This window comes from Mangifera indica, chromosome 6 (genome assembly GCF_011075055.1).
Source record: "Mangifera indica cultivar Alphonso chromosome 6, CATAS_Mindica_2.1, whole genome shotgun sequence".
NCBI lineage: Eukaryota > Viridiplantae > Streptophyta > Magnoliopsida > Sapindales > Anacardiaceae > Mangifera > Mangifera indica.
In genome coordinates, this window is record NC_058142.1 from 7,711,166 (window position 1) to 7,723,717 (window position 12,552).

The 12,552-nt window shown below is 32.7% G+C and overlaps 2 protein-coding genes across 2 annotated transcripts in view; both read left to right on the forward strand.

Annotated features, from left to right (window-relative positions):
• Positions 1 to 12,552, forward strand: part of LOC123218643 (putative disease resistance protein RGA3) — a 34,247-nt gene that overhangs the window by 13,161 nt on the left and 8,534 nt on the right. The gene's annotated exons all lie outside the window — the stretch shown is intronic.
• On the forward strand, positions 8,666 to 11,848 carry LOC123219007 (putative disease resistance protein RGA3). Its single transcript, XM_044640661.1, has 2 exons — positions 8,666 to 8,818; positions 9,062 to 11,848. The coding sequence occupies exons 1-2, from the start codon at positions 8,804 to 8,806 to the stop codon at positions 11,846 to 11,848; spliced, it is 2,802 nt and encodes a 933-aa protein (XP_044496596.1). The 5' UTR covers positions 8,666 to 8,803.

The window sequence follows — 12,552 nt, forward strand, 5'->3', positions numbered from 1 at the left end:
GGTCACATGCCCAGTCTGCATATGAAAATGCCTGTGTATAAAGTCTGCTATCAATTGTGTGCAGCATTCCAAGTTTGAAGTTCCACTCAAGTACCTCAGTATTTTTTTTAGTCCCTGCTTGTAACTTTCTATCGGATTCTACATGAAATGACTTTGTTTATTCACTAAATAAGCTATGTCAGGTCTTGCACATTGTAAGAAGTCCATGATGCTTCTATGTAGTTTGGAATTTGAGAATTGTTTTCCTTCTAGTTGGGTGAGCTTGTGCCATGCAACCATAAGAGTCGGGCAGGGCTTGCACAGTTGCACTGGTGCATTTGTGATTTCACTAGGATATCTTGAATGTATTTGCTTTGTGAAAGGTGAATTGAGTTTCTTTATCTATTCAACTTGATTCCCGGGAAATCAGACAACTCCCCCAAAACTTTGATAGAAAATTTTGAGATTGAATACCACTTAACTAGTAAATTGTTTGGAACTCTCTATGATGATTATATCATTAACATACACTACTAACACCCCTAGATTCTCATCTTCGTTTAAGTAGAACAGTGATGAATCTACTTTAGATTTGCTGAAACCCCATGTGATAGGTGCTTCCATTTAGTTTTAGAAACCAAGCCTTAGGAGCTTGCTTTAGTCCATTGAGAGCCTATGAGTTTACACACACAGAGTGCTTGGTATATTCTAATGAGTGCTTGAAAATACACTTGTATGCAGTGTTTTTTGGGATTAGTTGTGGAAAATTAGATTTGATTTGAGTGATTATACTTAATTGTGTTGCTATCGAAAATATATATTGGGCTTACAAGAGTGAAGATTGAAACCCATATTACACAAAACCAATTGACTTGTGTTAAGGTCCAATCCACAACACTTATATATCACTCATTTTAGTTAAGTTTATTAGATGTGAGACTCTTCTTTATTTGAGTCTCCAATACCCTCGCTTAAGTGCAAGCATCTAGGCTGTTAAACCTGTCTCTCGGCTCAGTCAATATTGGCTGGGTACGTTGTCACTTGTATCCAGGAACCCTTAAGCTATTAAACTCGTCGTTTGGCTAATGTTCTGATACCATATCGAAAATATATATTAGGCTTACAAGAGTGAAAATTGAAATTCATATTATATAAAACCAATTGGCTTGTGTATGTTGGAGTACTATTGGAAAGTAGAGAAGGTTGAGTTTAAGGGAAGATGTTACCATGTAAGGGTGAAAATGTTATTTCTAGAATGTGTCTGTGCCTTGATGCAAATTTGTAATATTTTTATGCTTTGCTGCTCTTTTGTAAATGGCCAAGGGGCAAAGTGTAATTGTGCCCCTTGACTATAAAAACCCGTGCAAATATTTGGATTGTACTTATGCTATTCATTTTCTAATAAAACATTTTTCTTATTCTTCCAGATTCTTCTTCCCTTTCATTTGCTCTCTCTCGTCTTTGGCTTAATCTCATGGTCTAGGGTTTGGCTTCTATAACTTCTTAACTAAATCGTAGTAATAGGAAAGTCTCAGTATGGTATCAGAGCACGAGCCAAATAGCGGGTTTAACAGCCTAAGTGTTTTTAGATACAAGTGGCAACGTACCCAGCCAAAATTGACTGAGCTGAGAGGCAGGTTTAATAGCCTAGGTGTTTGCACTTAAACGAGGATATTAGAGATTCAAATAAAGAAGAGTCTCACATCTAATAAACTTAACTAAAATGAGTAGTATATAAGTGTTGTGGATTGGACTTTAACACAAGCCAATTGGTTTGTGTAACATGGGTTTCAATCTTCACACTTGTAAGCTCAATAGATATTTCCGACAGTTGCAAATGTGTTTTTTGGAATCACAAGTGTATTTTGTGTATTTTCATTTGTCTAGTGTTCAAAATGATGTTACAGAAGCTCATACTTTCCAATATAGGATCTAAAGTTAGTTATTGAAATTGGAGAGTTTAAGGTTATATAAACCTCACACTAGAAGTCCATAATTTTTAATGTGGGATTAAAGTCTCATACCTTACATTTGAGATTCTATCATACCATCATGTTTTGCAATCCCGACGCCTATGCTAGTTAGTTGTGTGCTAGCTCTCTATTAGCTTAAAATGAACATTGTATTGTCGGCTTCATCTTCCGCACTGCACAATTGTAACTGAGAGACGTGGTGATGACTTTAATACGAATATGTTGTGGTCTCGCGAATAGTATCTCGTCATAGGTTGATGTACTGGGAAATCCTCTTAATTTACTTTGTTCACATTCCTACTCTTCTTTGATGAACCTATTTTTGAAGATAATAATGGGCATTTGTTTTTAAGAGACCATCTGAACTCTCCTAGTCTTTTGAATGTAATTCTCCAAATGTCTTATTATTCAATATAGGAAAAAGGGTAATCTTATATAATACAAAATTAAAGATTGTTGCCAAAACAAAACACCTAGAATTATGGAGACTGTCAAATAAAACTCTTGACAAATAACGAAACAATTACAAAAATAAGATTCTCACAACTCAATCACCCAAATTGATTGTGACTTATTATTATTGACTTAAATAATAAAAAGAACAATAAAATGCAAATTCCTTCTATGCTCTCTTGTCAATCAGTCTGTTAGTTACACTCATGCGGTGCAAGTGGTAACGCTTGTATTATAGCGTTTGTTCAGAACTAGAAGAGAGTTAGAGTATAACCATCTCACGGGGATGTTAGGATTGCATAGTGTAGTAGTATGTTAGGATTTCAAATATAAAATATGAGACTTAAATCTAACATTAAAAAATATGAGCTTTTAGTGTGAAGTTTCTATGACTTTTGAGGTGTGGCTTTTCCAAGGCTTATATCATTGTAACTCACAAATCCTTCAAGATAACAGTTTTGATACCAATATTTTGTTAACTGAAAAATGTCTTAAAAATAAACAGTAATATTAGCAGAGCAGCTTGCAGTTTCGGGCTACACAGTTGTAATTTAAAAAATTGTGTTCTTCAACCAGTCATTGGGGGCATCAGCAGAAAATTAAATATCCCTTGCGTGCCTGTGGCGCTAGCCAACAAGATAGAGTTGCTATCTTTTATTAGGAATAAGGACTGACCTGTTTTAGGGACTTTACTTTTTCTCGGGTTCAAAATTTCAAGGCATATTATTATTAATCAAGAAAAGAAGTTCACATACATATTCTAATTAAATGCATTTTCTTTTTCTAGATGCAGAACTTAATGGCATAGAATTGTCGATCAAACTGTCTCTTCCACCGACTGGCATAAATAGAACGTTCTAGGAATCTGGAGTCACCACTCTTAAATGTGAAGCGAAGGCCAAAGTCGCTATCTACAGATACTGCTGAATATATAATCAGGTACTCTCCATTTCCATCACCACTTGTTCTCTATATTATTATCACTTCTACCTGGAAATCATACCCTTCTGTTCATGACAACATCTTGGTAATTTTGTCATCTCTCACTTCAATAGTTCTCTCTCCAACTTCTTGTAGTCCTTATGGCATGAAATGCAAACTCAATATTTATGCGAATTATTACACCTTTTATTTAAGCTTATAGGTGTTTGATGATTGATGAATCTCCATTACTAAAAAATTTCTGAAATTCCACAATTGAATCTCTCCTTTTCTCCTTTTTTTTATGGGTTAAATGAAATAGGACTGAAGTGTTACTATTTAACATGCACTTCTTTTCATTTATTCTTGTTTTTTTTTTTTTTTAACTGTTAAGCTGTTGTGGGAAGGTGGGAAGGATTTTGCAAGTGCGGGAAAACGTCGTCGGACCATGGGGAGGAAATGGCGGGATCAGCTGGGATGATGGAATCTTCAATGATGTGAGAGAGATCAAAGTTTTTATGGCCATTGCATCGACTCCATCCAGGTGGTGTATGATAAGAACACTAAGCCTTTCACAGCAGATAAGCATGAAGGTGTTCGAGGTGATCAAATTGTTCAGGTTTGCGCGAGTCTTGCACTATTTGTCCCTCTGATTTCAGTTTGCAAAGGCAGTTTTCTTTTTTATATTCACTTGAATTTGTTCATTTTGTTTCAAATTAAGCCAAAATACCCAGAGGAGTTCTTGATCAGTGAGTGGTTTACAGCACCAGCCCTGAGGTCAGATCACTGACGTTTAAGATCAACAAGAGAACCTACGGTTCTGGAATTGAAGAGACGTCATTTACATTCTCAATGGATGGAAGGCTAGTTCTTGGTTTCAAAGGAAGCAGTGGTTGGTATCTTGATTCAGTTGGCTTCCATTTATCCAATAAACAATCAACAAGACTCCACAAGGTCCAGAAGATGTTTCAGAAACTTGGGAGTAAGGCTTCAAAATGGTCTGCTGCCAAGGAGACTCAGAAAATCTCAGATTTAACAAACAGTATAACTAAGGTGTGTTATGAACCAATACTTAAAAGGGTGAACACTTGCATGGAATATATATTTAATTCATACAGCATATATTTTGAATTTTTAGTTGTATCTCCATTGCTACATTTCTGAATAAAACATAGCTTTTACTCAATAAGCAGCCTCAACTATAAATATGCATGCAACTATTTGTCAATCACAAAACTTGAAATCAAAGTATTTTCATGCAGTGGAAAAGAAGAGAATCAAGACATACCCAAACCACTGCCACTAGAAAATTCAAAAGGTAACAAAGTATAGAAAATATATGAACCGGAGACGATGAAATCGAATATGGAGGCATTACTTTGGAAGGCTGTACTTTGGAAGAAAAAATGTAATCCACTCTTAAATAAAGTAAGGGAAACACCCAAGTTTAGAATTATGGACTAATTGAACCTAATTGGGAAGATCGATAACAAAAGTGTTATGCTCTAGAACTTACCTCTTAAAAAAATTGGATAAAACAACAATTTGGTACTCATGGAAAGCATTACACTTAAGAAAACACTACCACCAAGGATAGTCTCCATGATGACCCGGACTTTAGGAAATCATATAAAAATGTGTTTGGTTTAGGTTATATTTTATTATTAAAAATAAAATATTATTACAAAGAAAAATTATCTAAAAAATTACAGAGTATAAAGTGTTATTGTATTATTATTGTGTTTAGTTGAATGCAATAAAATATTACTAATATATTATTTTACTTAAATGTTTTTAGATATAATTATTCTAAAATATTTTTCATATTACTTATTATATTAATTGAAAACAAGAATATTATTGTCCTAACAAATTAATAAATAAATATAACTATATAATAAAATAAAAATTATCTTAATAATATTTTAATACCTAAGGTGAAGTTAATAATAAACATATATCTTATATTACTTGTCATATCATCATTAATAATAGAAGATTATCGAAATATCTTATATTAGTTTTCTTACGAGAGTTTCTTGCCTCTACATTTAGGTTGATTACTAGCAATAAAATATCATTCTCATCATCTTTTTCTTCTTTTCAGTCATCCATTCTAACCTCCATGGAAGACTTTTCCCATTTTTTGGCAATCTTTTGTATTTCTCTTTAAGATAAGAATACTTAAAATTAGGATTTCACACCAAAAAGTGTGATATACTTGTATTACTAGACCCACTCTCAAATAGGCCTAAAATTAGAATTAAATGATGTACTTTAAACCTAGCGTAAAATTGAATTAGACCATGTAAGTGTATTTCAACCATATTTACTTTCTTTACTCTAAAACACACTTTTTCCTCTATGACTCACTTTTCTTTCCTCCAACTCTTTAGTCTTTGCTTTTGTGGTAAGTTTTAAAGGCCAATATTAAAATTTTTCTTCATGGTCCACATCCCATAAGCAAGGGTAAACCTGACCCCTATGTGAGGATTGGCCCAGATCCACCTTCAAATTAGAGAATGTTTAAAGAAAAATATTTAGACCCACCCTGGAAAAAAATTTAAAATGAGTTACTTAAGTTTACTCTTAATTGTAAACAACTTTAAACCAAAAAAAAAAAATTTAAGATATATTATTAGACTTACCTTCAAATAGACCTAAAATTAAAAATATTAATTGTAAACAATTTTGAACTAAAAAAAAATTTAAGATATGTTATTAAACCCACCATCCAATGGGCCTAAAATTATAATTAAATGATATATTTGTATTAATATAATAATATTTTTAAATCTAGTGTAAAATTGAATCACACAAACACCACATTGTATACAAAACCAAAATTTCATATAAATTGAAAAATGATGTCAAAATATATAATTGATATTTAATTATTCAAATATTTGAATATAATATTTTAACTTGATTTTTTTATTAGTGTACAATAAAAAATGTAGATCTTTAATCTGAACGATTAAGTTTTGATTTATCAGCTAGATTTAAAATTATAAAGCCTAAACATTTGACTACTTATTTGGTCGATTTAATTAATTTTTTTGTAAATCTTTATGTATTTTACTTGTATTATAATTGTGATTGAGTTATAAATTTGTGTAGGATATTTTTCCAGAATTATAGTTAATGTAAATACTTTTGATTTTATTATATTTAAGTTAATCCTTAGATTCTCATGTTCTTTTTTTTCCCTCTTGACAGGTGAAAAAGTTTCTCCACTCAAAAAATTAACTACTTTATTATATTATTTCTTTTGCTCAAGAATTTGTATTTTTTATTTTTTAAATTTTCACTATTTATTGATAGGCTATAATACAGCTGTAGAGATAGAGGTGGATTTAAATTGAGTTATTTTGCTCTTAGAAGCTAGCACAATTTGATTCAACTTAGTTCAAATTTTTTAATTGGAATTCAAACCGAAAAGTTTGACTTGTTTTTTGAAAGCAAGTCAAACTTGAGCTAAAAGATATTCAACTTAATTCGGTTTGAGTTCAATACAAATTCATAGTTTTAATCAGTGATTTAAATTTGTAATTTAATTCAATTCGAATTCATAACTTGAGTCGATAGTTCAAATGTATGACTTAGTTCAGCTTGAATTTATATCTAGAATCGATAGTTTTGTTTATTATTTAGGTAAAATAATATTATTTTATCAATATGTCATAAATTCAAATAAAACCAAACCATAAATTTGAACCATCGATTCAAATTAAACTATTTTTTATTTGAGTTAAATTTGAACCTAAAGATATTTAAACTCAATTCAGTTTATATCCACCTTTCAGCCGAAGGGCTCTCTGCCACTAGCCGTCGGTGATTCTAAAGCTTGCTTGTAGAGGGAATATATTCGAGCAAATGTTTATGTGAGAAAGGGTAAAGATTAGACAGAATCTCAAAAACAGTGAAAATAGATTACATGGCAAGCCATCGCGATGATCAATTTCAATGGTTGTGTAGGCTTCAATACACAAACAAGGAAGTAATAGTCTTTTTATATAATTTGTTTATTTAAAATATTATTTTTAATTTTTAAAATAATAATTTTAAAAAATAAAATCTAACAATAAAATAATTATTTTACTCTTTAATACTGTCATTTTATTAATAAAATTTAATTTTAGATGAAAAAATATCAATTACATTTGATTTTGAATAAAAAATATTATTTATACCAATTAAGGCTGAAAAAAACGGTAAGACTATACTTTGGAAGAAAAATTCTAATTCACTATTAAATAAATTAAGGGAAACTTAGCAGCCTCTAGAGATTTCTTCGACGACCTCTCTTAATTTACATAAAATTTCTTTTGGGAAATTGAGTTCTTACTACTTTTATCTTAAACCCAAAAAATTATGTCCCACCTCAAGAATGTTGAAATAACAAAATTTCGCGTGTTAAGTCTATAAAATCCAAAAAACTGACATGTTATCTATTTCTATTTGTGTTTTTGTTAACTTTTATATAAATTATTGATTTACCATTTTCTAATTTAATGATAAAAACACTCATTTAAATTAAGGCCAAAGGATTATTTTCTACCTAAATTTAGATGTGTTCTCAAAGCCAAATCCGTAGAATTTGAAAAGTTAAAAGTCTCAATCATTTATTTAAAATCTTAATTATAGTTAGAGTAAAATTATTATTTAATAAAAAAATTTAAAAACTAATGTTTTATTACGTTTGCTCTCTTCAATTTGAAAATCTCATAATTCCTCCAACTTGAACTATGAAAAATCAACATTCTCCCATAGGGTTTGCAAATGATCATCGAAGACTATTGTCTTTGGCCACACTGGCTCTCCCTCTCGGCTTAAATCTCCTTGCCGATCATATCCCAACTATCATTGAAACCTATTTCCTTCTACAAAGACAAAATAGTCTTCATCAAAGTGTCTTCATCTTGGAAAAAGATGATGCCTTCGTCCAATAATAAGACGATCGTCGGAGGTCTCAACCGATGTTAGTCTTCATCCAAGACGAAGTTCTTCATCTTCCATAGCTCCTTCAATGCCGATCGAAAGTCCAAATGGGAGGAAAGAGACCGTCGGAGAGAGAGGATGCTTCAAGAGGGAGAGGCCACCGGTAATGGAGCCGGAGATAACACTGGAGATTTTAAAACAAAACCCTAGGGTGAAACTGTCATTTTTTAAAACTTAGACTGGGGGAAACTTTTAGTTTTTAAAGTTTAGGATGACAAAAAGAGATAAAATTTCAAGGAGTTAGAGTTTTGTTAATTTTAACTACTCATGAATGGGTATTTGGTATTATCAAAGGTAAAAGGGGAAAACTTGACATTGCAGCATACCTTTCTGTTTTTTGCATGTGAAGAGTTAGAGAGGTGTTTGCAATTGAAAAAGGTTTCATCTCACTAACCATAGCATTTAGGATTTGTGAGCACAGATGGCTTCCACTTTAAATCGAATTCTATTTTCTAGCCCTTGAAATTGGGTAGCGCATGGAAATGACAAAGGTAATTCTAAAATTTGAAATCAGTTATGACTAGTAGTTCTTGAAAATTTGCCTACTTCGATTCTACAAATTTGGCTAACTACAAGTACATAATAAAAAAGTGACTTTGACTCACTGTTTAGACTTGTGGTACTCCGCCTTTGTTGACTGATTCAAACAAATTGGCACAAAATAAACAAGAACACCCATTTCTGTTTTGATCAGTTTCATAACATCTTTCATTATGGCTGAATTACTTGTGGAGATGGTGTTGGAACAATTCGCTTCAATCACTCGTCAACAGGCAGAAGAATGGATTAGGCTGATTGCAGGTGCTGGCCACGAAGTTGAAAGGCTTCAAAGCAACTTACTGTCCATTCAAGCTGTGCTTGATGATGCTGAGAACAGACAGGTTAAGGAAAACGCCGTGAGTGTTTGGTTAGCCAAACTTAAAGACGTGTCTTATGACATTGACGATGTGCTGGATGAGTGGAACACGAAGCTTCAGAAATTGAAAATTAAGAAAGCTGAAGCTGCATTTAATCCACTGAAAAAGGTATGTTCCTTCATTCTTCACTATCTCGGTTGTAGGCCATTGGTTATGCTATACGACATTGGTGTCAAGATAAAAGATCTTGATAGAAAACTTGATATTATTGCTAAGGAAAAAGAGACGTTCAACTTTAGATCAATGACGAATGGTAACAAAGAAATAGAGCGACCAACGACAATCTCTGTTGTTGACTTAACACATGTTTATGGAAGAGAAGATGATAAGAATATAATTGTGGATTTATTACTGAATCAGAGTAGTTGTACGCAAGACCTCTGCATCATCTCTATAGTAGGGATGGGGGGAATTGGTAAAACAACTCTTGCCAAAGTAGCTTTTAACGATGATAAGGTGAGCACTCATTTTGAGATTAAAATATGGGTATGCGTTTCTGAGCCTTTTGATGAGCTTAGGATTGCCAAAGCAATTCTTGAATCTCTTACAAATAATGCACCAAACTTACATGAGTTAGAAACTGTGGTGCAAAACATACGTCAAGTTTTAGACAAAAAGAAGTTTCTTCTTATCTTAGACGATGTATGGACTGAAAATCCAAAAAATTGGGAAAATTTGAAATCTTCTCTTACATGTGGTTCTCCAGAAAGTAGAATTGTGGTGACCACACGAAAAGAGGAAGTTGCAAATGTCATAGGAACTACCAAAATTATCTCACTAGGGACACTTCTTGAGGATAAGTGTTGGTTATTGTTTAGTGGAATTGCTTTTTTTGGAAAAACCATTGAAGAATCTAATGAATTGGTGGAAATTGGTAGGAAAATTGTCCAAAAGTGTAAGGGTTTGCCACTTGCTGTAAAAACTTTAGCTAGTCTTTTGCGTTATAAAAGAACTGTTGATGAATGGGAAAATATCTTACAAAGTGAAATTTGGGAAATAAAAGAGGTAAAACAAGAGGTTTTTCGACCTCTACTATTAAGTTATTATGATTTACCTTGTACTTTGAAAAAATGTTTCTTATATTGTGCCATTTTTCCAAAGGATTATGAAATAGATATAGAAAAATTGATTTGGTTATGGATGGCCCATGGTTATGTGAAGTCAATGTCAAATAGGGATATGAAGTTAGTCGGTGATGAGTATTTTGAAACCTTAGCAATGCGTTCTTTCTTTCAAGATTTTGAAGAAGAACCTACTGAAATTAGAATAAGGTCTTGCAAAATGCATGATATGGTACATGATTTTGCTCAATTTCTTACCCAAAATGAATGTTATGCAATGGAGGTTGCTGGAGTTGGGGAGCTAGAATTGGACTCTACTTATGATAGAGTCAGACATTCACTGATAATGATTCAAGAAGAGGCCTCCTTTCCTAGCTCCATATATACTAGAAATACTTTTCTACGTAGCCTTGTGGTTGATTGTAATTACAATACTAACCCTAAGATAGTTTTGTCCAAATTAATTGATCAGTTGGCATATTTAAGGTCACTCTCTTTGAACAATTGCTCCATTGAAGAAATTCCTGTAGAAATAAAAGGATTAATACACTTAAGGTATCTTGATTTGTCACAAAACCATAAAATAAAAAAATTGCCCGAAACATTGTGTGAGCTGCACAATCTACAGACGTTAGACATTAGTGGGTGTATAGCTCTCAGAAACCTACCTCGAGGGATGGGAAATTTAATTAACATGAGACATTTGTTGAATAGGGCAACTATTAGTATAAGTTACATGCCACAAGGTTTAGAACGATTGACTGGTCTACGAACATTACGACTATTTGTCATGAGTGATGGCAGTTATGGTAGTAAAGCATGTTCCATTGAATGTCTTAGAAACTTCAAAGGCCTTCAATGTCTTAGTATAAGAGGCTTTGGAAAGTTGACAGATGCAGCTAAGGTCAAGGGAATAGAGTTAATCAATAAGAAAAACCTGCGTGATTTGGGTGTAAACTTTCAGGGGAGTAAAAATGAGGGGCAAGATTATGAAGAACTTCTTGAAGCATTGCAACCACCCCCAAATTTAATGACGCTATTTCTGGTAAATTATAAAGGCAACACCATGTTCCCTAATTGGATGGTGTCATTAAACAAATTGAGAAAGTTAAGTTTGTTGAATTGTGTAAACTGTGAGCATTTGCCTCCTTTGGGTAAGTTATCATCCCTTGAAATTCTTATCATATGGGGAATGAAGAGAGTGAAAAGAGTGGGTAATGAGTTTTTGGGAATAGAGAATGATACCAAATCAGCATCTTCATCAGTAATTGCTTTTCCAAACTTAAAATATCTATGGTTTTATTATATGGAAGACTGGGAAGAGTGGAATTACGATATTACGAAGAGAGGAGACGGAGATATTACAGTCATGCTATCTCTTAAGACCTTGGAAATTTCAGGCTGCCTCAAATTGAGATCACTGCCTAGCCATCTTCGTCAGATGTCAACGTTGAAGAAGGAATTTTATAATTGTCCTCTTCTCGACGAACAGAGAACCGATAACTCATCATCATCTTCAGCAAGCCATCAACTGCAACAATGATGCTGTATATGTGCAAAGATACCAACTTTGAATTCTGAAACACCTAGGGATGCCATCAATATAACTCGCAGGTGATTTCCTCTCTTATTTTTTTAACAGTAATTTAATTGTATTCTTTTTAATTTTTTGAATAAAATCAAGTAATATTTTATACTTGTACCATTGCAATTGTAAAAACCAGGAATTTTAAAGCTACATATTCGTACATTGATTTTTCATGGTGGATGTTCACTGGCAAGAAGGATTGTCCTTTTTCTGCAAACACAGCATTGATTTTGCATTTCTGAATTGACAAGACCATGAATTCTCAAGCAGCTATTGCCGCCTTTACTCTGGTAATTTTCTCTTCAAGAAGAAGATAATTTAAGATACATTCTATGTTATGTTAGTGTATAAATGTAAGCAATAAGATAACGTTTGGTAATCTTAAGTTATGTCAAGTGCCTGAGCTTTAAATTTATAGTATCACATTTTCCTTATCAGTTATTAATATCTCCAAATTGAAATCTCTCTCTAATATTAGTGGAAATGGAGGAAGCGGAGATTAGAATAATGAGACTCAGACCTTGCTAAATAATCTTGGTAGCCTCAAATTAAGGTCGGTGACAAATCATCTTGTTATATGGCAACATTGGAGAACAGGATAAATGGATGTCCAATACTTTCATCAATCTCCACTCGATACTAACCAAGATCTTCCAGGT